The following is a 26,194-nucleotide window of genomic DNA, read 5'->3' as shown; positions in this document are numbered from 1 at the left end:
AAAGCTAAATTGTGTTTTGATATAACTGGCAAACCATTACTAGAGTTGAAAACTGGAGAGCCAGTTAGGGTACAAACCATCTACGCTTTCAACAAAAGTCAACCCAAATTGCAATTTGAGATTAGTTTAGAGAAATTGTCACTGTGATGCATGCACTGCAACTGCAAACACATACACAAATTGGGGAAGCTGTTTCTCCAATGCAGGCACCTGACCAGGAAGTTGGGAACTAACCATCTACACAGCCACAGAATCAACCATCAACATCTGAGATACAGTTTCCACGGAAACAAATAATATTGAAACATTTCCCAAAGCAGGATCATTACCTAGATGAAGAACTAATACAACATACCCTTTAAGAGACCGGCATGATTTAAAGGCAATGTGTTCAATGCAGGTACAGGGTAACGTGAACTGTTACTGCATAAGAGCTAGAGAGAGAATATGATCCCTTAAAGATCAATAAGGCCGCTTATTGGTGAGATACGAAATGAGTATTTTGCATCAGTGTTTACTGATATCTTGCAAAGTCTCCATATTACAAAGGTGGTGGTGCTGGACATCTTAAAATACATAAAGGTGGATAAATCCCTGGGACCTGAACAGGTGTAACCCATAACTTTGTGGGAAGCTAGGGAAGTGATTGATAGGCCCCGTGCCGAGATACTTGTATAATTGATAGTCATGGGTAAGATGCTGGAAGACTGGAGGTTCGCTAACATGACTTATGACAGACAGGATCTACATGTATTTGGGAAGGCAGGGACTGATTAGAGGAGTCAAATTGGCTTTGTGCATGGGAAATCATGTCTCACGAACTTGATTGAGGTTTTTAAAGAATTGACAAAGAAGACTGCTGAAGGCAGAGAGGTGGACGTTATCTATATGGACTTCAGCAAGGCATTCAATACAAGGAGATCTAGCCATTTGGATACAAAATTGGCTCAAAGGATGGTTGGTGGAGGGTTGCTTTTCGGACTGGAGCCCTGTAACCAGCAATGTGCCACAAGGATCGGTGCTGGGTTTGCTGCTTTTTATCATTTATATAAACGATTTGGACGTGAATACAGGAGGTAAGTTACCAGATGACACCAAAATTGGTCATGCAGTGGACAGTGAAGAAGGTTATCTCAGTTTACCATGGGATCTTGATCAGATGGGCAAATGGGCTGAGGAGCGGCAGATGGAATTTCATTTAGACAAATGTGAGGTGCTGCATTTTGGAAAGGCAAATCAGGGCAGGATTTATACACTTAAGGGTAAGTGGGGAATGTTGCTGAATAAAGACCTTGGGGAGCAGGTTCATAGTTCATTGAAAGCGGAATCGCTGGTAGACAGAGTAATGAGAAAGGCTTTTGGTACACTTACCTTTATTGGTCAGTGCATTGGATATAGGAGTTGGGAGATAATGTTGTGGCTGTACAGAACATTGGTTAGGCAACGTTTGGAATACTGCATTCAGTTCTAGTATCCCTGCCATAGGAAAGATGTTATGAATTTTAAATAGGTTCAGAAAAGATTTACTCGGATATTGCCATGGTTGAAGCATTTGAGCTATAGAGACAGGTTGGATGAAGGTGACTGCAAGAATTGGATTAGGGAGGTCTGGAATATGCGACCAGGTGGACTTAGAAAGGAAACTTATTTCATTAAGGCGACTGATAAGATTCCCCACAACAGGCTATCGCACAAAATACAGAAGCATGGGATTAAGGGTGATTTAGCGGTTTGGATCAAAAATTGACTAGCTGAAAGAAGACAGAGGGTAGCGGTTGATGGGAAATATTTATCCTGGAGTTCAGTTACTAGTGGTGTACCACAAGGATCTATTTTGGGGCCATTGCTGTTTGTCGTTTTCATAAATGACCTGGATGAGGGCATAGAAGAATGGGTTACTGCAACAGTAGTAGACTCGCCAACTTTAAGGCCATGTAAATGGTCATTGGATAGACATATGGATGCAAATGGAATAGTGTAAGTTAGATGGACTTCAGATTGGTTTCACAGGTCAGCACAACAGCGAAGGCCAAAGGGCATGTACTGTGCTGTAATGTTCTATGTTCTATGAAAAAAGTTTACTGGTTTAGGATGTGTTCAGATCACACCGAGTGAACAGTGTTATCAGTGAACTTCGAGCTAACAATACTGACATGGCAAAGATTCTGGAGACCTGACGAGCATGGTGCAGACACTGGATGCTAGCATCAATAAACCTTTTAAGGACTTAGTACAGAAGAAATGGGACACCTGGATGCAAAAAGGGGTAAAAAGCTTCACAAAGGGTGGCAACATGCGTGCTCCATTACTTGCAGTATTTGAGTGGATTGTTGAGTCCTGGAAGGAGATGAAAACTGAAATTATTGTGAAAGCCTCCAAAAAATATGGAATTTCTAATGTTTTAGATGGTGTGGAGGATAACTATTTATGGTCAGATGGAAGTGATAACAAATCAATTGATGATCCTCTTGAGAGTGCAGTTGAAGATGATCCATACAATGATATGCTTGACCCAGACAACTGGAATGAAGTATTCAGTGATGCAAGTGATGAGGACAGTGAATTTGAAGGATTCTAATGGACATTTGCATGTAACTTTTGTTTTAAGCAGCTATCCCATAATATTTGTGATATAAGGTGAGAAGAGTTTTTTTTTGTTGTGAATATCAGTTTTTTGAGGTAAAGTGTTTACTGTATATAGCTAACGATTTCATGCGGTCTTTTCTTAATAAATTACTATCAATTTTTTTTTGTTTTTACTACTCCTCTGCTTTTATTTCATTAATTGTGTGTTGTATAAATACCCCTAGTAGATGGCATGAACACCTGCTGATATGCCTATTATCTTTTGTACATATGTATAGACCTGCATGCATTTACAGTATTAGTAAGTGGAATATGGTACAACAGTACCGTTCTACCATAGCAGGCAGAATTGAGACAGTTATTTTGTAGATAAATATTCAATAATGGCCATAATTCATTTTCCTTTTATTGTTTATTATTTTATGTAAAGATCTGGCTCTTGTTTATCCATTTTTTGACTCAAGCATGAATTTCATCCCCTCAAAAACAATATCTCGTGTATCAGTCAATCCCTTCATTTCAGCTATAAAAAAAGTCTTCAAAATTCAACCTATACGCGAGTATATATGGTAGCTTACAAAACATCAGCATGGATTATAAAAGGAGACCATGCTTGGTGAATCCACTAAAATGTTTTGACAAAATAATGGAAAGTTGTTCGGGGGAGAGCAACTGATGTTGCATACTTTGAGGAAGTCTTTGGAGAAATGCCACTAAAGGATTGGCACATAAAATTAGGACTCATGGAATATAAGTGCTAATATCATCTTGGATAGAAAGACTGGTTTAACTTTCTCACTTACAAAGTTTAACGTGATCAGTTTGCCACTTAATCTGAAGATGGGGGATTCCTTGGTAATGCACTGCATTATTTATGTCTCACCCCAAGTGCTTAAGAAGTTTGCAGTACGACTCCAGGTATGGAAGGTGGCTGCAAAGGGACTTGGCCTGTACTGAACTTGTTTAGCAAGGATCAGTCTCACCAGTGCAGACCAAAGCCTACCACGTAACAAGTAGATTTTGTCACAAGGAACTTTTTAGTACAGTATCTTCCCATATTTCCCTTTCCTCAATCCAAAGGGTTTCTACTAGTAGATCTGCTCAGGAAGGTTACTATACATAGGATACCGAGATGGAGGATGGTAAGTAGCAGAAGACTGACAGTCAGTGGTTTTTAAATTCATCATGGAGAGTAAACAATGTACAGTATAAATGTTTTCAACCAGCTTTTGGGTTTTCATCAAAGGATGTATGGAGGTGTGACATTTGAGAGGTCAGGAACTGGGCATGGATGTTGAGTGGAGGGTTCAAACTCTGACATGCATTGTTGCAATCAATTAAGTGTCAACAAGGTGTGTGTATGACAATCTATTCTAGACAGGTGCCCAAGTACTCTGCTGGGCATTATGACACAGCAAGTGCTGAGATCAGGCATATTATGTCATGTTAAATCATCAGATTTGGTTCACAGGTTGTTTCAATTTGATTTTCACGGCTTTTTTTTTAAGGTGTTCCCGGAAAAACAAAATCCTAGAGAGAGTCACTTCCATGTCTGTAAGTTTGGGATCACAGTTTACCATTTAGAAATGCAATTCTTCTCTAGAGCTGGTTTTGTAGAAGTTTTCCGTTTTTATAAGCTGGAGATGACAGACGATGGGGTTCCTCAGGGGTCACTGCTCAGACCACTGCCTCTTTTGACATATAAAGTGAATTGGAATACAGATTAAAATTTTGAAATTTGATGATTTCAAATTTGGAGTTATGGCAAACAATAAAGATAACACCAACTGACTGCCATTGGACAGAGATTGGTAAATAGTTGACAGATAGAATTTAGGAGTGCAATTGACAAAGTACATAAGATCATGGATTTCACTTTTAAAGTATTGTGTTTAAAAGCAGGAAGTTCTGTGGAACTTGCATTTTTCTGGTTCAGCCACAACAAGAACATTGCAACCATTCTGGTTACCACACTTCAGGATGGAAATTATGGCGCTTGGTGCAGACCTGCTGAGATTTTTCAGCAATTTCTGAAAATCAAGTAAATTGGGGAGCTTTGCATACTTTTACAATCTTTAATTTTATGTGGCGACTCTGAGTATAGTGGAGCCAGATTTTCAGCAGCCTACCCCAGTGAGTCACAACAAGATTTACTCCAATGGCTTCTCCAACAGATTAGGGATTCTACCTACAAGGTTGAAGTTGCCAGGATTGCCCTCCTTGGAGCAAAGAAAATTAAGGTCAGATTTGATGAATGGTACAAGGCTAGATTAGGTTTAGATACAGTAAATCAAGAAAAGATGTTCCCATTACAGAATACAAGGATTGTATTTAACACAGCAAGTGGTCATAACCTGAAACTAGCTGCCGAAAAGCATGGTGGAAATGGATGATAATTTTTTAAAAACTTGGATGGACATTGAGAAAAATAAATGTATAGGGCTCTGAGGAAAAGGCAGGGTGAATGGAACTTCAGAGACCCAAAATTGATTTAGTGGATTGGTTGGACTCTACCTGTGCCATAATGACTATGACTCTTGATGTTTCATACTCAGAGGTGGGAGAACAATGGTGATTTCACTGGACCGCTAATCCAGAGGTGCAAGATCATACTTCGGAGTCATGTCTTCAAATTCCATCAATGCACTTGATGGAATTTAAATTAATTAATAAACCTAGAACATAAAGTTAGGCTCAGCAATGATGCTTTTATCGTGAAACCCAGCTGGTTTACTAATGTCTTTTTGGGAGGAAAATCTGATGTCCTTATCTGGTCTGTGTGTGTCTCCAGATCCACATCAATGTAAGAGACTCTTACCTGCCCCCTGAAATGGCTTAGAATGCTACCAGTTTACGAATTATTGGGATTAGGCAACAAATGCCAGTTTTATTAATGATTAAGCATATTATTAAAGATTAAAGAGATAAAGAAATGCCCTCTGAACCATATCATAACAGCAAGTTGGTGAAGAGACACAAGAGACCACGAGAAATACTTGCCAGTGAATACTGGAAAGATTGTCATAAGTAACCTGGTAGTTTTCGTGTTAGTTTACAACACAGATGGAATTGCCCTATGACGGTCCTGTTGGAAGCAGGGTTCTCACAGTTGGCCAACCTACTGCTCAAAAGAGGTAGAAAAACAGAGTTCTGTGGCAGGTGTAGAATGAGTAGATATTGTTACCAAGCCATTGTGACTGCTCAAACAGAGTGGGGATGGTAAGCAGAGGAATGTGCTGTTAAGGTAACAGCCATCTGGAAACCTGATGTGCGCAATTACACAGCAACTGCATATTCAAGGAGCAGTAAACCTTTGTGGTACAGTATATCGATTACTTTGTTGTGACAACTCAGAAAAGTCTGCATGAATTGTATCCTGTACCATTGCGAATTCTACCAAACTGACAAAGGCAGGTGCTCACTCCTCCTACTCGATTCTGGTTAAGGAGATGGCAATTAAGTCCCCTTTTCTGACATATATAATAAACAGCAGTCCATCTAATTGACAGTGTTGCCTATGCATTTACATCAACTGTTGTAAATATTGATGGCTGCTGTGGTCGTAATAGCCATAATGCTATCTATTCATTTGAATGAGGTGGTCCTGGCTGAGGTTGGGTGGAACAGTTAAAACTAGAAGTAGAATTAATTTATTGTCACATGTTCAAGTAAAATAGTATAGGAGTACAGCGAAAATCTTACAATGGCGCCATCTTAGGTATAAAGTACTTGGGTACAAATCTTAAAACAAAAGAGAAATAAAGCAAAAAAGTTACATTACCTTATAGTGATTCATTGCATAAGTCAGAAGATAAGAAACAAAGTTAAAAGGGGCAGCATGGTGTATCAATGGTTAGCACTGCTGCTTCACAGCACCAGCAACCCGGATTTGTTCCCATCCTTGGGAGGCTGTCTGCGTGGAGTTTGCACATTCTCACCCTGTCTGCACGGAGTTCTGCTCCGGCTTCCTCCCATAGTTCAAAGTGTGGGCGGCACGGTGGAACAGTGGTTAGCACTACTGCCTCCCAGCACCAGAGACCCGGGTTCAATTCCCACCTCAGGCAACTGGCTGTGCGGAGTTTGCACATTCTCCCCGTGTCTGCGTGGGTTTCCTCCGGGTGCTCTGGTTTCCTCCACAGTCCAAAAATGTGCAGGTTAGGTGGATTGGCCAAGCTAAATTGCCCGTAGTGTTGGGTGAATGTAGGGGAATGGGTCTGGGTGGATTGCTCTTCGGAGGGTCGGTGTGGACTTGTTGGGCCGAAGTTTCCACACTGTAAGTAATCTAATCTAATCCAATCATGTGCAGGTTAGGTAGATTGTCTGTGTTAAATTGCCCGTAGTATCCAGGGATGTTCAGGCTAGGTGGGTTAGCCAGAGGAAATATAGGGCAGGGGGAAGCTCTTCAGAGGGTCGGTGTGGACCAGTGGGCCAAGTGGTCTGTTTCCACACTGTTGGGATTTTATAATGATTCTATGATAAACATTACAGTCAGATAAACAGATTACAGATAAATATTACTTTGCAGTAAATTCATGCTGGGGCTTCCACACGTGGTCTGACTGGGCTTGCAAGCTGCTGACCACCCTCACTGGTCCCTATTCCAACAACTGTCTCCAATCTCATCCATGTCTCTAGTCTGCTCCACTCCACACCTCTAGCCTGCCAACAATTGTCTAAATACCTATGGTATTTATGGAGCCACTATTTGAATCCCCCTACATTCCTTTTATCTTCAGCTTCCCCTCGATGTTGTTTCTGTTTATGCTGCCTAGTTCTAGGCACTCCCCCAAGGAGAATCAAACTCTCCACATCTGCCCTGTCAAGTCCACTAATAAGAATCTTGTGTGTTTCAAGAAGGTAACCTCTCACTCTTTTAAACTCCAATGAATACAGCCAAAACTACTCAACCTCTCTTCAAAAGACAATCCCTCAAAACCTAGGATCAACCTGCATACCCTCACATTACCCCACATTATCTTCCATCTATCACATTTTAGCCCTCTCGCTTAACTTATCTATATTCCATTGAAGATCCATTAGGTCATCCTCACCATTTGCCTTGCCACTTATTTTTCATTCACAAACTTGGCTAGGGTACATTCACTTTTCCTCATCCAAATCATTAATATATATTGTAATTAATTGTGGACCAGCACAGATCCCATCCCAGTCCACTCCTGGTAGTTCTGTCCTAATTCCTTTGTAATTGACCTTGTTTAAATTTAGCACAGTGACTTTCAACACAGCTTTCTCCTTTTCTAGAAGGAGCGCTAAATTCTACAATGCTATGGTCGTCATTTTCCAGGGAATCTTTCCTCAAAGATCAGCTATTAAACCTGCCCCATTACAGATCACCAGACTCAAAAGAGCCTGAACTCTGTTGGATCCAGAAAATATTTTCTAGGAAACTGTGCCAAATACACTCTGTAAGTTCTTCCTTATGGCACCTTCTGCCAATTTAATTTTCCCAACCTACAAGAAGATTCCAGTCACCCATGATTAATGTATTGCCTTTTTTTAAACATGCCCTCATTGTCTCCTGATTTATTCTCAATCCAACCCTTATCATTGAGTTCCTGAGTTTGATCTGCTTGTAATCATAAATCTGTAATGACTATAAGATCATACTCATTAACCTTTATTTTGACATTAATTAATCTATTTCGTTCCAAATTCTACATGCATTCAAGTAAGTAGCTATTAATTTTGCCTTTTTACTACTTCCTCCAATTTGATCCTACTTGCTGCTGTTTTTCTATGTATCTGGGTATAGTTAACTAAAGAGATGACTTGTTAGGCTACTATATCCTTTTACCTTATAAGCATACATTTCCTCTATTCCAAACCCTTCTCCTCCTCCACCACCACCAAATCCCAACCTGTTTGATATCCTCAGAACAAACTTAGTTTTTTTAATTTGCCAAGACACTGGTCTCAACATTGTTCAAGTGAAGTCCATCCCCACCAAAACAATTCCCTTCCACCCCAGTATTGAAGCCAGTGCCTTACGAACTGAAATCCATTCCAACCACACCAATCTTTAGCCTATGCCAGTTTGTCCATGGCTCAGGTAGTAATCGAAAGAATATTTATTTGGGTCAAAAAAGATATGATAATTTCTGGAGGCAGGTTGTGTGTTATCTCCCCATCACCAACAGTAAAGCTATTACTTTGTTTCTGAAAACTCAGTAATCAGATTGCTATATTCTCCAGAATAAAAATGTATTTTACCTCATAATAATCTGCGGGATCCACCCTACAATGACACTGTCCAAAAATGCTGGATTTATTCATCAATATGGAACAATATGACTCAGCAAACACACCTGTAAAGACAAATTGAAATAATTTGTTATTGAACTGCTATGCAGCCATAAATACACATATAAGTATCAATAGAATGCCTCCTCACCTAGACTTCCCTGAATGCAATTTGGACAAAATGTTAGTTCACGTGCAGCAATGAACTAGACTTAAGCAGGAAAAACAGAAAATTCTCTAAAGATTAGATATGGGTATAACACTATTCAATAGTGACAAGTCAGAATCAATGGTCCATTATTTTAATACAGCTGTTGTAAAATTCCATGAAGAGATCACTGAGGATATTATATATAACCACTTTGATAGGGCTTTGAGAGACATGGCATTAAGATATTGTCAATAAGATGTAACAAATACCTGTGCTGTTGTTAAATCTATTAAGGAGAAGTACAACTGTAATAGGGGAATGGGTAAGCAAATAATGTTTAATAGTGATAAGTGTAGCATATTGATATAAGTAAAGCTAATGCTAAGGATCTGAATAGCAATCTGAATACTGAATTTAAATATTTTGGAAGGCTAAGAAACTTGCTGTTGTAGTTTCTTAAACTCTTTACGTCAAGAGTCATAATAAAAGCAAATAGTGTTATATCATGTATAAATGCGGCAACCTAATACAACACAAAATGTCGTTGTACAAAACACTGGCTAAGTTTCATCTAGAATACTGTGTCCAGTTCATATTCCCTTCAAACTTGAAAGAAATAAAAGATGTGAAAAAGTTTGGGTGAAATATCAAATAAGTAAATAGTTTACAAACCTTTGTACATTCATACAGCTCAGATGTTTTACAAAATATTTACAAAAACAGAGTTTAAATGAATGGATCTGGACAGATCATTTCAAGCAAATAAGAGACATAAGTGGTGATACATAAAAGCTATTTAGATGTAGACATTAAGCTAAATTGACATGGTAAGTGAAAGCAGAAAGAAGAAACAATGAGAACATTGTAAAAAGAGAGAAATGTAGCAGTAATATTAGAAATCTTTTGAAAATTGCACTGTATGAATCAGACTGAAGGAAACTGCAGAAGTAGCAATGGAGGTACCAAGTTCCATGTACATCAACATCAGTTGTGTAATGAACAAGGTTGATAATTTAGGAACATTACTTAAAAGGATGAAGATTGATCAGTAATGGCAAACATTTAAAGACTGCATGGAGGAACTGCAACAATTATTCAATCCTTTAGGAATAAGGAAGGGGAATACAAATTGGCCAAAACATCTTCAGACCTGAGAATTGTGAGCATTTTAGATTTCAGCAAAGGAATTGATTAAGAAGAGGAAAATAGTACAAGAGTAAGTTTGCAGGGAACATACAAACTGACTGTGAAAGAGAAATAGATTAGAGAAGACAAATCTAAGTCCCCTACAATCAGAAACAGGAAGTTATAATGGGAACAAAAAGATGGCAGACCAATTAAATACATATTTTGGTTTTGTCTTCACAAAGGAGAACACAGAAAACATCCCAAAAATGTTAGGGAATATAGCATCTAGTGAGAGGGAGGGACTGAAGGAAATCAGGCCACTTGGGACTAAGCTGAGGAAAAACTTCTTCAACCACAGTGTGGTGAGCCTGTGGAATTTTCTGCTACAAAAGTGGTCCAGGCCAAATCACTGAATGCTTTCAAGAAGGAGTTAGATGCAATTCTTAGGGCTAAAGTGATCAATGGGTATGGAGCTGAAGTGGGAACATGATACTGAGTTTGATGACCAGCCCTGATCATACTGAACGGTGGAGCAGACCAGAAAACCTATTCCTGCTCCTGTTTTTTATGTTTCTAAAGCATTGTTAATTCTTCAACACTGTGAAATCTTGCAGCTTTCTTCTCTCAGTAAGCCCCATGCAAAGTGTTTTTTATCTACTTTGAAAATAAAGGTGGTCACTAAAGGGATAAAACAAAAAAAAGCTGAAGAAGTGTGGATGCTGGAAATCAGAAATAAAAACAGAAATTATTGGAAAAATTCAGCAGGTCTGGCAATATCTGTGGTGAAAAATCAGAGTTAGTGTTTTGGGTCCAGTGACTCATCTTCAGAAAGTTCTGGTTCCTTCGCAAATCCCTCTCACATCCATGGATTCAGGATGTTGTTGCATAATTTCAAACAGTATTGACCGACACAGTGCTGAGCGGTCTGCTGAGACTCAATTCTGACAGCTTTAAGAGTATCGAGTTTTTTATTTGCTGGGAACTTGCTTGTGGTGTATCAACGTTCTTCAGCCAAACAAATCTCAATCCATTTAGCATTTCTCTGATCTTCATTTCTGTACATAGTGCATGTAGAGTTATAGGGTTTCACAGATGATCCCAAGTTACCACCACATTCTGGCCATGGATGTTGTCATCTAAAAGAGCTTGATTGAGACTGCTACCCAACTCTTGGGCCCTTTCTGGGACAGTGGTACAATAAATATTGATCTGAGAACTGCCTTACTTCTTGGAGTGGTACAGTTTAAGCCTGATCTTGCTACCAGAAATGGCATGTATTACAGCCAGTCCTGTGATAGCTCTAAGGACACAGATGAGGATTGTATGACTGGTAAAAATAAGGCCTAGCTGGTACTAGTGATGTCAGTACAGGACAAGTTATGATATAGCTTAGTTGAGAGGAGCTGTTCACCACACGGATTCCATGGTTAACAATAAAGTTCCAGCATTCTCTTCCCAATCCCCTGTTACTCTACATTTAAGACCCAACTGATATTATTACTGAACAAGTCAAATCCCATTCTGAATAGATTAGTTTTATTGTGGCTTTAATGAGGTAGTCTCTCACAGAAATGTGAATAATGCAGTATGTTTGGTTTAAACAATAAAACAGAAGTTTGTTGTGCAAAAGAAATGAAGCTACGGTACAATAATTAAATCAATGTCATTACCCACTAGGGTAGTGTGCTGGAAATAAAGCCCCACTATTCCCAGAGTCACAACAAATGTGAAAACATGTGATGATACTATCCAATATATCTGACTTACAAACTCAGCTCGAAAAGACATATGCCACCAAGTTTGTGTACTTAGAGTCATAGAGATGTGGAGCATGGAGACAGACCCTTCAGTCTAACTCGTCCATGCCAACCAGATATTCTAAATTAATCGAGTCCCAATTGCCAGCACTTGGGCCCATCTCTCTAAATCCTTCCTATTCATATACCCATCCAGATGCATTTTAAATGCTGTCATTGTACAGGCCTTCACCACTTCCTCTGGCAGCTCATTCCATATATGTGCCACCCTTCGCATGAAAAAGTAGCCCCTTAGATCCCTTTTAAACCTATGCCATCTAGTTCTGGACTACCCCATGCCAGGGAAAGGACTTTGTCTATTTATCATATCCATGCCCCTCATGATTTTATAAACCTCTATAAAGTCACCCCTTCGCCTCCAGTGCTCCAGGGAAAACAGCCCCAGTCTATTCAGTCTCTCCCTGTAGCTCAAACCCTCCAACCCTGGCAACATCCTTGTAAATCTTTTCTGAACCTTTACAAGTTTCATAACATCCTTCCTGTAGGAGGGGATCAGAATACAGCACACAATATTCCAAAAGTGGCCTAACCAAAGTCCTGCACAGCCATAACATGACCTCCCAACTACTATACTCGATGTTCTGACTAATAAAGGAAAATATACCAAATGCCTTCTTCACTATCCTACCTACCTGAGACTATATTTTCACGGAACTATGAACCTGCACTCCAAGGTCTCTTTTTTCAGCAACACTCCCCAATACAGTACCATGAAATGTACAACTTCTGCCCTGATTTGCCTTTCCAAAACACAGCATCTCACATTTATCTAAATTAAACTCCATCTGCCACTTCTCGGCCCATTGGCCCATCTGCTCAAGATCCTGTTGTATTCTGAAGTAATCTTCTTCACTGTCCACTGCACCTCCAACCTGAAAACTTACTAACTGTACCTCCTATGTTCACATATAAATGATTATATAAATGATTTGGATATGACGAAAAGCAGTGTACCCAGCACTGATCCTTGCGACATACCACTGGTAACAAGCCTCCAGTCTGAAAAGCAACACTCACAACCACCCTCTGTCTTTTACCTTTGAGCCAGTTCTGTACCAAATGGCTAGTTCAGAAAAAAACCTATAGTAATAAAACATTATGAATTATTAACTTAAAACTTGTTGATTCTACCCCTTCTTCATTACACAGACACACACATATACATGTACACAAAGATATAGTTTTTAAGGGCTTAAAAAAAAGGGATCATTCAGTTCAATAATGCCAATCTGGAGGACAAGAATTGATGAATGGTCTTAGTTTGATGATTTCCAGTTTTCTTCAATCCCTTTTCGGTTATTTGTTGAAGATACAAGGTTGTTTGCAGCAAAGTTCAGTCTTTCAGAAACTGGTTGAGAACTGATCCCTTGACTATCCGGAAGGCTTTCTATATTCTTCCTTTGGCAAGACTATGGAAAAAGCAGCTTATTAGTAAAGGTTGGTAAAAACAGCTTGCAAGATCAGAATTTGCTGCTTGCTTTAACACAAAGGAGACAAGCTATATCTTGACACTTTTCCTTTAGAAGTGAAGTTCTCTTTGCTGCTATTGCTTACTCAGAACTGTTCTCCTTCTTGGAGGGTAATTCCAATATTGTTATTAAGTGGAATTCTCTCACATCCACCCTAATTGGTCAATGGAAACGCCAAACAAATAAGTTCATTTCTGGTTCCAATTCCTGGCCCTGAGAAACTGATAACTTCTTCCTTTACTCTTTGTATAACTGAGCTTAGACTTTCTAACATTCACATAACCTGTTCAGAGTTTTAGCAAAACATGTCTGGGTCTGAAATTTTCAAATACTGAGGCAAGCTATTTCTTAACAGCTCTCAAGAACACATCTGGGTTCATCCAAGGATCCTGCAAACTGGCAAAACAGAAACCCAAAAGCTACTTTCCTACTTTTAAGCCTTTCTCTAATCAGAAAAAAAGCCAATATCTGACATTCTAACCTGAAAGCCTGCACAACTGTTTCCTTTGTTTGTTCACAATGTAAATAAAGTCCAATGAGCCTCTAAAACTCTCTCAGACTATTTTGAAAAGATATCACCATGGCTACAGATACATTCACAAGTTAATCATTAAACCTCTTCTGACACATATAAACCCATTTGTTTAAAATTCAAGTGATACTAAAAGATAGATAAATCACACTTTACATCACACTATATCCTTTAACCAAGCTGTGTAGACGTGATGGAGACAGACAAATAAACTAAATCAAACTTTTCACCTCTGTATTTGCAACACAGTAAAACTAATACCTTCAAAGCCTCTCAAAATTGAGCCCAATGCTTCTTAACCAGACTTTTGAATAGCTAATCCCAGACTCTACAAATAATCAATTCCAGACAATGGTTTATATCTTAAACAAAAGATTTAGCAATTCAAAAATTAAACAAAGAAGTCTTATTAGTCCATTCTTTAAAAGGACAAACCTATATTTTCAGCTTCATTCACACAAAAGATAGACTGACAAATAAACAAACACAGTTATGGGATAAATAAAACAAAATAACAAAACTGGCCAGATTATTTAAGTGGTTTCCATGATGCATTGTATCACAATCATAGAAGATAGATTCTTGGTTGATTTTCTGAGAATGTCAATTAGGGTCACCTTTATAGTCACTGAGATAAAGGCAGTAATACTTATTTTTCTACTCTCTGAGATTCCAAATGCTCCTCATGGGAGTCTAGGCATAGAACTTCCAAATTTTTATATTGTAGAATTAATAGCCAGATCCCTTCTCACAGAGGACACAGTCCAAATCCCAATTCTAACTCTGACCATTCCCTGACAAACAGATCATTTCCTCCATGAGATTCCAATTTTCATTCAACATCTGTCATCTGCTTGAGCATAGAGCATTTTCCAGACTTGCTGGAACCAATTCACAGGTGCATGGTAATTTCTAACTTCTCCTACCTACTTAAACAAAATGCTTCTTCTGCAGGTGACCAAGTGTCTGCAAAACCTTTTGATCAGCAACCAACCAGCAATTACTGGATATACTCGAGTAATATTCAAATATTTTTGACAACTCTTTAAGGTTAAATTTATGGGCTTGACTATTACATGGATACTACTTTTGAGTGGCTGAAATTCACGCCCATCAAAATTCATAGTGTATCGTTAGCAGAAGCCCAAATGATCTCTAAACGAACAAAGAAAAAAAACAACGAATTACAATAATTCTGAAAACTTGGCACGGAACACAACAGCTAGCGGACTGGAAGACCTAGAGCAGAGTAGGATGACCAGCAGACTAGAAAGCTGGAGCAGAGCACAACAGCCAGCCGCTGACTCATAAATGTTGATCTGTTATCTGTGAAGAATTAGGGTTGACTTTTACATGAGATATATGGAAAATTCCAGATGTTTTGCCTAAAAATAGGGGATTGACTTTCACATAAGATTAACTATTACTTGAGCACACACAATAAGTTCCAGGCCTGGTCTCATAAATAAACAAACACTCCTTATATTACAAGCTGTTACCCACAATCCAAAGTCATCTTTAGTTCACAGTTCACAGATCTGAACCCAAATTGATATAAGAATAATATTAAAAATAATGAAAAATTGCAAAGTTTTGAAGTTCCTCAGAAGATACAGTCCCTCACTGCTGGGAATTCTGCTCATGGTAATACCTCTCAGAATTCATTTTTGACATCTGGTGGATGTAAGTGCCATGGCATTGATGTACATGAGGTCAATTGAGCCCATGCTTGTTGAACAACGAAGAGTAAAAAGTCCTTCTGGGTCTTCTATTGAGGGGGTGAAATAAGGTCCCCTGTAATTTCACCAGTCTGCAACTTCCCAGTTTACATATGTCACCACAGGAAGGCACTATACAAGGCTTGCTGATGAACAGCCAATGAACCACACACCTTGTTCTCTTTTTGCAACAGTTGTACTGCTAGGCGGAGGTGAGAGCTGAAACCAAGAGTGTTAAACAAACTAAATTACTAATCTCCTTCCACATCAAATACACACTTGCTGCTGAACACGTACATCCTTTAATGGGGGCTTGATAACTTGCACTGCACAGTCCCTAATTTGCTTCATTTTCATTTCACATTTTACAGGTAGAATATTAACACCTTTTTACAACTGACACAAACTACTCCAGACCTGTTTCTTTTTACATAAATTAGAAGGCAGCTGGTCAGCTCTCTCCAGGCTGCTCCACTGTTCAACAAAAACATAAAAATCATAATTGATCTGATTTGAGCCTCAACTCCCTTTCCAGGTTATACTTTACACTTTGAGTCCCTTTTTATTCAACAATCTATTTACCAAAGGCTTAAAATTGTTCAATGACCCTGCCTTCACTGCTGACTGGATAAGTCTTTGGACTCATGACCGCCTGAGAGAAAATGTTTCTTTTCATCGGTAATAAATGGGGAACCCTTTCTTTTTAAATCATATCCCCATGTTCCAATAAGGTTCCCCCACTTTTTTCTAAACTCCAATGAATACAGGCCCAAACTGTCCAGCCTCCTCTCACAGCAATGTGTCCATTTTTATATCAGGAGATGAAAACTATGCACAGTATTCTAAATGTGGTTTCACAAATACTGTATTCAATTGTAGGAAAATCAATACTTTTATATTTGATTTGATTCCCCTTGCAATAAATCACAACATTCTATTTGCCTTCCAAATGATTTCCTGTACCCGCAGACTCATTTTTAATATTCATAGACTAGGACCCTAGGGTCTTTCTATACCTCAGAGTTTTATAGATTACAGATTACATTACAGTGTGGAAACAGGCCCTTCGGCCCAACAAGTCCACACCCAACAAGTCCACAGTTCTGTAATCTGTCTCCAGTTGTGTGGTTTGTGGGGCAGCATGGTGTCTCAGTGGTTAGTATAGCTGCCTCACTATACTAGGAACCTGGGTCCAATTCCAGCCTCAGTCAATGGTCTCTGTGGAGTTTGTACAGAGTGGAGCTAATGGCTGAGTGGTTCTGTTGCTAGGTTATTAATCCAGAAATCAAGCTAATGTTCTGGATATCTGCGTTGAATCCAGCCATGGCAGATGATGGAATCTGAATTCAATAACAATCTGGAATTAAGTGTTTAATGATAATCATGAAACTGTTGTTGATTATCAGAAAAATCCATCTGGCTCACCAATGTCCATTAAGGAAGGAAACTGTCATCCTTACCTGGTCTGGTCTACATGTGACTCCAGAGCCACAGCAATGTGGTTGACTCTTGGCTGCCCTCTGAGCAATGAACAATGGGCAATTGTTAGCCAGCGACACCCACACTGCGTGATGGAATTTTAAAAATATTCTTCCCATGTCTGCGTGGGTTTCCTTCAGGTGCTCCAGTTTCCTCCCACAGTTCAAAGATGCGCTAGTTAAGTGGATTGGCCATGTTAAATTCCCTAGTGTCCAGGAATATGCAGGTTAAGTGGATTAGCTGTGGAAAATGCAGGATTACAGGGATAGGATGGGTGGGGGGGGTGGGAGGGGTGAATCTGGGTGGGATGTTCTTGGTGTGGACAGATGGATTGAGTGGCCTGTTTCCAAACTTTAGGGATTCTATAATTTAAATAGTGGGCAGTTTTATAATATACTTCTTACCAAAGTGGATAAGTTCACATTTTTCCATCTTGTAATCTCTTTATGCCCTCTTCACAATTTACTCCCCTATCAATTGTGCAAGCAGCTCCTCAGCCCTTGAGCCCCGCCCCTCCAACCGCCACCAGGACAGAACCCCACTGGTCCTCACCTACCACCCCACCAATCTCCATGTACAGCGCATCATCTGCCGTCACTTCTGCCACCTCCAAACAGACCCCAGCACCAAGGATTGCACCCGATGTGGCCTCCTCTATTTTGGGGAAACAGGCCGCCTGTTTGCAGAATGTTTCAGAGAACACCTCTGGGACACCCGGACCAACCAACCCAACCACCCTGTGGCTCAGCACTTCAACTCCCCCTCCCACTCCACCAAGGACATGCAGATCCTTAGACTCCTTCATCGCCAGACCACAACAACTCGACGGTTGGAGGAAGAGCGCCTCATCTTCCGCCTAGGAACCCTCCAACCACAAGGGATGAACTCGGATTTCACCAGTTTCCTCATTTCCCCTCCCCCCACCTCGTCTCAGTCAAATCCCCCCAACTCAGCCCCGCCTTCCTAACCTGCAATCTTCTTCCTGACCTCTCCGCCCCCACCCCACTCCGGCCTATCACCCTCACCTTGACCTCCTTCCACCTATCGCATTTCCAACGCTCCTCTCCCAAGTCCCTCCTCCCTACCTTTCATCTTAGCCTGCTGGGCACACTTTCCTCATTCCTGAAGAAGGGCTTATGCCCGAAACGTCGATTCTCCTGTTCCTTGGATGCTGCCTGACCTGCTGCGCTTTTCCAGCAACACATTTTCAGCTCTGATCTCCAGCATCTGCAGTCCTCACTTTCTCCTTAAAAATACATTCAGCCTATCAACCCAGTCATTAATATAGATTGTAAATAGTTGAGACGTCAGCACTGATCCCTGTGGCACTCTTCATTACACCTTGCCAACCCAAAAATGATTCACTTATACTGATTCACTTATTAGGTGACGAGACCCACATCCAGACTATTAAGTTACTCTTGACACAATGAGGTCTTATTTTGTGCAATAACCTTCAATATGGTACCTTGTCAAATATCTGCTAGAAATCTAAGTACACCAAATTCACGTTTCCTTTATCTATGCTGTTTCCTACTTCCTGAAAGGACTGTGATTAATTAGTCAATAACAAGTTCCCTTTCACAAAGCGGTGTTGATTCTATCTGATTATGTTGAGATTTTCTAAGTGCCCCGCCGTAATTGTCTGAATAACAGGTTCCCAATGTTTTTCCCAATACAGACGATATCTGGCCTGTTGTTTTCAGCAAAATAAAATAAAATGAAATGAAATGCACAGAGGATGGTGGGTGCCTGGAACAGGTTGCCAGCTGAGCTGGTAGAGGTGGGCATGATAGCATAATTGAAGATGTATCTAGACAAATACATGAATGGGCAGGGAGCAAAGGGATACAGACCGCTAGAATATAGGTGACAGGTTTAGATAGAGGAACTGGATCGGCACAGCTTGGAGGGCCGAAGGGCCTGTTCCTGTGCTGCAATTTTCTTCGTTCTTTGATAACTGAGATGCTGGAAACAAGAACAGAAATTGCTGGAAAAACCCAGCAGATCTGGCAGCATCTGTGGAAAGAAATCAGCATCAATGTTTCGGGTTCAGACACCCTTCTTCAGAACTGATGGTAGCGAGGAAAAAGTTGGTTTTTGTGCAAAAGATAGGATGGGAGAAGGGGATAAGAAGTAAATGATAGGTGGAGATACACCCAAAGAGACAGAAGAACAATTGGACAGTTAAGAAGTGGATAATATCAAGGAGAATGAAAAGCTGCTTATGGGGACTGAGTGGCTGAAAATGGGCTGTGGGTAATAGCAGACTTCTTCATCAATAATTGCTTTGATCAACAGAATATTGGAAGTGGCCATTGTTCTCTAAGGCCTCCCTTTGGAACTTGACAATCAGGAGGTTGTTTCATAGTGCCGGGCCAGGTTGGGAGAGGACCACTTATTGATGAAGAGATCCAGCATCGCCTCCAATGTGCTAGTGCAACCTTCGGCAACCTGAGTAAGAGGGTGTTCAAGGACAACAACATCAGATCTTACACTAAGCTCATGGCATACAGAGCTGTAGTGGTTCCCACCCTCCTATATAGCTCTGAGGCATGGACTGCCTATAGCAGACACCTTAAGGTGCTGGAGCAGTACCAGCAATACTGCCTGCGCAAGATACTGTGAATGTGCTGGGAAGAAAGATGCACCAAAACCAACGCCCTCGACTAGGCCAACATCCCCAGCATTGAGGCACTTACCACCCTTGATCGGCTGCAATGGGCTGGACATGTCATTTGCATGACTGACACAAGATTTCCCAAGCTGGTGCTCTACTCCTAGCTCTGAAACGGCAGCCCCAGGTTGAACAAGAATAGTGCTTCAGGGATTCCCTCAAGGCCTCATTAGCGAAGTGCACCACACTTACAGGCGGCACAGTGGCACAGTGGTTGGCACTGCTGCCTCACAGCGCCAGAGACCCGGGTTCAATTCCTGCCTTAGGCGACTGACTGTGTGGAGTTTGCACAATCTCCCCGTGTCTGCGTGGGTTTCCTCTGGGTGCTCCGGTTTCCTCCCACAGTCCAAAAATGTGCAGGTTAGGTGAATTGGCCATGCTAAATTGCCCGTAGTCTTAGATGTAGGGGAATGGGTCTGCGTGGGTTGCACTTCGGCAGGTCGGTGTGGACTTGTTGGGCTGAAGGGCCTGTTTCCACACTGTAAGTAATCTAATCTAATCACTCCCACCAACACCTAAGAATCACGGGCTCAAGACCGTCCAAAGTTCAGCATTCTTCATTTGTGTGGCGGCAGTTTGAGTGGGAGGAGCTACAGCAAGGACCAGAGGTCTGCCGGGAATGTAAATTTAAAATAGATAAAAACTTACCTTGTCTATAGGCGGAGCGCACACTGAGCAGGAGTGGTCACGGGTCTGCAGGCTAAGTGAGGCTTTATATTAGGGTGGTTGCTTTACCCAAAACACTACTCAGGTAGTGTCTCCCACCCGTCCTCCACCTCTAACCAACAGAAAAAGTTCTGTGCACCGGATTAGTAAGGTGACTAATTCCTTTTTTTTTGTTAGATTTTCAGTAATCTTGTTGGGAATTTAGAATAGTGGGAATGGAGGTTAGAGTTGAATGTTCCTCCTGCAGAATGGTGGACGCTAGGAAATTGTTTCCGTTAGGTGAGGAGACTAGGACTTGTGGACACAGCCTTAGAATTAGAGGGGGTAAATTCAGAACAGAAATGCGGAGACATTTCTTCAGCCAGAGAGTGGTGGGCCTGTGGAATTCATTGCCACGGAGTGCAGTGGAGGCTGGGACGCTAAATGTCTTCAAGGCAGAGACTGATAAATTCTTGATGTCACAAGGAATTAAGGGCTACGGGGAGAATGCGGGTAAGTGGAGTTGAAATGCCCATCAGCCATGATTGAATGGCGGAGTGGACTCGATGGGCCGAATGGCCTTACATCCACTCCTATGTCTTATGGTCTTATGGTCTTAATGTGGGAGGTAAGGGTCACCACTCGTGTCCCTGCTGACTGCATCCGTAGGAAATGCACCCAACTGCAGTTCCTTGAAAACCACGTTAGGGAACTGGAACTGGAGCTGGATGAACTTCGGATCATTCAGGAGGCAGAGGGGGTTTTTGAGAGGAGTTACAGGGAGGTAGTCACACCTCAGGTACAGGAAGAAGGTATATGGTTACCGTCCGGGGATGAAAAGGGAACTGGCAGGCAGTGCAGGGAACCCCTGTAGCCGTTACCCTCAATAACAAGTATATTTTTTTGGATACTGTTGGCAGGGACAACTTACCAGGGTAAGCAATAGGCACAGGTCTCTGGTACAGAGTCTGTCCCTGTTGCTCAGAAGGGAAGGGGAAGAGGAGCAGAGCATTTGTCATTGAGGACTCCATAGTTACGGGGACAGATAGGAGGTTCTGTGGGAACGAGAGACACTCACGGTTGGTGTGTTGCCTCCGAGGTGCCAGGGTTTGCAATGTCTCTGATCATATTTTCGGGATCCTTGAGGGGCAGCAGACCCAGGTCGTGGTCCACATAGGCACCAACGACAAAGGTAGGAAGAGATTTAAGGCAGAAATTCAGGGAGCTAGGATGGAAACTTAGAGCTAGAACAAACAGATTTGTTGCCCGTGCCACATGCTAGCAAGGTGAGGGATAGGAAGAGAGAGGAGTTGAACAAGTGGCTACAGGGATGGTGCAGGAAGGAGGGTTTTGGATTCCTGGATAATCAGGGCTGTTTCTGAGGCATGTGGGACTTCTACAAACAGAACGGTCTTCACCTGAACCAGAGGGGTACCAATATCATGGTGGGGGGTGGAATTTGCTAATGGTCTTCAGGTGGTTTAAACTAATTAAGCAGGGGAATGGGAACCTAAATTGCAGTTTGAGTATACAGGAGGTTGAGAGTAGTGAGGTCAGAACTAAGGTTTCAAGGTTGCGAGAAAGCAGTGGCAAGCAAAAACTTGGTTTGAAATATGTCTACTTCAATGCCAGGAGCATCCGAATAAGGTGGGTGAACTTGCAGCATGGTTTAGTACCTGGATTTCGATGTTGTGGCCAGTTCAGAGACATGAGTGGAGCAGGGACAGGAATGGTTATTTCTAGGATTTAGATGTTTTAGTCAGAACAGAGAAGATGATAAAGTGGGGTGGGGGGGAGGGGTGTATGGTATTGTTCGTTAAGGACAGTATTACGGATGCAAAAAGGACGTTTGAATACTCGTGTACTGAGGTGGTTAGAAACAGGAAAGGAGGAGAGGTTACCCTGTTGGAAGTTTTCTATAGGCCTCCAAATAGTTCCAGAGATGCAGAGGATAGGATAGCAGAAATGACCCTCGATAGGAGCGAGAGTGACAGGGTAGTTGTTTGGAGGGACTTTAACTTTCCAAACATTGACAGGGAATACTATAGTTCAAGTATTTTAGATGGGTCAGTTTTTGTTCAATGTGTGTAGGAGAGTTTCCTGACACAGTATGTAGACAGGTCAACAAGGGGCAAGGCCACATTGGATTTGAACCCGGCCAGGTGTTAGATTGGAAGTAGGTAAGCACTTTGGTGATAGTGACCACAATTTGGTTATGTTTACTTTGGTGATGAGAAGGCATATACTGCAGGGCAAGAGTTATAGCCTGGGGAAACGATGTGATTAGGCAAGATTTAGGATGCACAGGATGGGGAAGGAAACTGCAGGGTTTCGGCACAATTGAAATGTGGAGCTTATTCAAGGAACAGGATAAGTATGTACCGGTCAGGCAGGGAGGAGGTCAACATGCTTGGGAGCTGTGGTTTACTAAGGAAGTTGAATCTCTTTGTCAAGAGGAAGAAGGATGTGATGGCTCAGTTAGGTCACTTGAGAGTTACAAGTTAGCTAAGAAGGACTTAAAGAGAGAGCTAAGAAGACCCAGGAGGAAAAATGAGAAGTTGTTGGCGGATAGGATCAAGGAAAATCCTAAAGCTTTCTATAGGTACATCAGGAATAAAAGAATGACGAGAGTAAGATTAGGGCCAATCAAGGATAGTAGTGGGAAGTTGTGTGCGGAGTCAGAGGAGATAGGGGAATCGCTAAATGAATACTTTTCATCAATACTCACTCTAGAAAATGACAATGTTGTTGAGGAGAATACTGAGATACAGGCTACTAAACTCGAAGGGATTGAGGTTCACAAGGAGGAGGGGTTAGCAATTCTGGAAAGTGTAAAAATAAATAAGTCCGCTGGGCCAGATGGGATTTATCCTAGAATTCTCTGGGAAGCCAGGAAGGAGATTGCCGAGCCTTTGGCTTTGATCTTTATGTTGTCATTGTCTAAAGGAATAGTACCAGAAGACTGAAGGATAGCAAATATTCCCTTGTTCAAGAAGGGGAGTAAAGACAACTATTGTAATTATAGACCAGTGAGCCTTACTTCGGTTATGGGTAAAACTGTTGGAAAGGGTTATAAGAGATAGGATTTATAATCATCTAGAAAGGAATAAGTTGATTAGGGATAGGCAACACAGTTTTGTGAAGGGTAGGTAATATCACACAAACCTTATTGAGTTCTTTGAGAAGGTGGCTGGGTCGGTGGCCAAACAGGTGGATGAGGGTAAAACAGTTGATGAAATGCAGTACATGGATTTCAGTAAGGGGTTTGATAAGGTTCTCCACGGTATGTGATTGCACAAAATACGGAGGCATGGGCTTGAGGGTGATTTAGCGGTTTGGATCAGCAATTGGTTAGCTGAAAGAAGACAGAGGTTGATGGGAAACATTCACCCTGGAGTTCAGTTACTAGTACTGTAAGGATCTGTTTTGGGGCCACTGCTGTTTGTCATTTTTATAAATGACCTGGATGAAGGCATAGAAGGATGGGATAGTAAATTTGCGGATGACACGAAGGTCGGTAGAGTTGTGGATAGTGATGAAGGATGTTGTAGGTTATATAGGGACATAGATAAGCTGCAGAGCTGGGCTGAGAGGTGGAAAATGGTGGTTAATGTGGAAAAGTGTGAGGTGATTCACTTTGGAAGGAATAACAGGAATGCAGAGTACTGAGCTAATGGTAGTGACTACACTACAAAATAACATAATTGGCTGTAAACATGAACATTTTTCTTTGCTTTCTAATATGGGAGCCAGGAAGCAAGGTTAGGTGGTGAAGACTTTGATGAGAATAATGTTGAGGGAGTACAAGTTACTGGAATGTAGAAACCAGGTGAGCTGGGGGTAAGTTGGAGATGGAAGAGGAACCAGAATAGGATGTGAACTCAGATCAAAGATTGAAGAAGCCTTGAAGATTGGTGAACTAAGGGGAGAGGGAAGTGACACAGGCAACTGGATAGATGCTTTCAATCTTCAACAACCAAGATTGTTGTTGGTGAAAATGGATTGGCTAGAAGAAAGTGATGTAAGAAAATAATCTGTGTGGAATGGAACTCATAGACTGCCCTTGTATTCTAATATGATCCAGGAATTTAGGCAGAGGAGAGCTTGACTAGGTGGTACTTATGTCATCCAGCCAAATTAGCAATACAAGGTTAAACTGGCTGTCCATCAGATACATTCAAATGCTGTATCCTTTGGACTTCAAGGAGGAGAGATGAAGGAATAACCAAGGTAAGAGAAAGTAGAAAATTTATAGCGATCAAAGGAAGAAAATCAAGAGCAGAGTTTCTTTAAATATGTAGAGTACAAATAACGCAGAGCATCAAAGCAGAATATTACATATGAATATGGGGTGGGGGAAACAGTGACTTAGTGATAATGTCACTAAAGTAGTAAATCCGAGGCCCAAGCTAATGGTCTGGGGATAAGGGTGCAAATCCAAGCATGGTGGATTTTAAATTAATTTAATATAATCTGGAACTGAAAACTTGACCATGAAGCTATCAATGACTGTTGTAAAAATCCACAAGGTTCATTAAAATGTTCCTGAGGGAAGGCAATCTGCTATCCTTCCTGTTTGGGCAACACATGATTCGATACTCCCAACATTAATTGCTATATAAAATGCCTTAGTAATCCATTCAGACTTTTTAAAAAAAATAACCTATTTGTCTAAACAATCTGCAGGTTTTTAAAAAATTACTTACCGGTAGCGGACAGCGGTGTTTTCCCTTTCACAGAAGGAGCGGGAGCAGTGGGGAAAGTGACGAGGACCAGAGGGGTAGCTGGGAAGGAAAGCAGTGAGTATAAATACTCACCCTTCGACGCCAACGGCCATTTTGAGTGCGAGCAGCAGTGGAGATAAGACGAACTCGGAAGACTGCAGCTAAGGTGAGGCAGTTTTTAAAAAATTACTTACCGGTAGCGGACAGCGGTGTTTTCCCTTTCACAGAAGGAGCGGGAGCAGCGGGGGAAGTGATGAGGACCAGAGGGGGAGCCGGGAAGGAAAGCAGTGATCATATATATCAGCAAGGCGGCTAAACACGAGACTCTACTACTGTAAAGTCTCCCACCCGCCCTCCTCCTCTAACCTAGTTAATAAGGTAACGTTCATTCTAAACTTCCTCTATTGGATATAAGTTTGTTTTTAATTTTTATAGCAACTTGAACTAAGCTTTCTACTTTAGTACTGAGTGGGTGTTCAGATAAGCCGGGTATGGATGCTAGGGCAGTTGCTTGCTCCTCCTGCAGAATGTGGCAGGTGGAAGACATGGCACATGTCTCCGCTGGCTACGTCTGTGGAAAGTGCACCCAACTCCAGCTCCTTGAAAACCGTGTTAGGGAATTGGAGCTGGAGTTGGATGAACTACGGATCATTCGGGAGGCTGAGGGGGTAATTGAGAGGAGTTACCAGGAGTTGGTCACTCCTAAGGCTCAGGACAAGGATAGATGGGATACAGTTAGGGGGAGGAAAGGGCCCAGACAGACAGTGCAGAGATCCCCTGTGGAAATTCCCCTCAGCAATAAGTATACCGTTTTGGATACTGCTGGGGGGGATGACCTACCAGAGGAAAGCCATAGTAGTCAGTTTTCTGGCACTGAGCCTGACACTGTTGCTAAGAAGTGAAGAGGGCAGAATAGAAAAGTACTCGTGGTAGGGGACTCGATAGTTAGGGGAATGACAATAGATTTTGTGGTCAGGATCGGGATTCCCGGAAGGTATGTTGCCTCC

At 41.4% G+C, this 26,194-nt stretch overlaps 1 protein-coding gene across 1 annotated transcript in view; it reads right to left on the bottom strand.

The window, feature by feature from the left end:
* LOC122558125 (mucin-6-like) overlaps positions 1-26,194 on the bottom strand; it is a gene marked incomplete at its 3' end in the record, with an annotated part of 278,951 nt that overhangs the window by 124,419 nt on the left and 128,338 nt on the right. Inside the window, exon 14 of the mRNA XM_043706443.1 lies at positions 8,818-8,912. Coding sequence (XP_043562378.1) covers positions 8,818-8,912 — 95 coding nt within the window. The remainder of the gene's footprint in view (positions 1-8,817; positions 8,913-26,194) is intronic.

Source organism: Chiloscyllium plagiosum, chromosome 16 (assembly GCF_004010195.1).
Source record: "Chiloscyllium plagiosum isolate BGI_BamShark_2017 chromosome 16, ASM401019v2, whole genome shotgun sequence".
Lineage (NCBI taxonomy): Eukaryota > Metazoa > Chordata > Chondrichthyes > Orectolobiformes > Hemiscylliidae > Chiloscyllium > Chiloscyllium plagiosum.
This window is presented reverse-complemented; position numbering and strand designations above follow the sequence as displayed.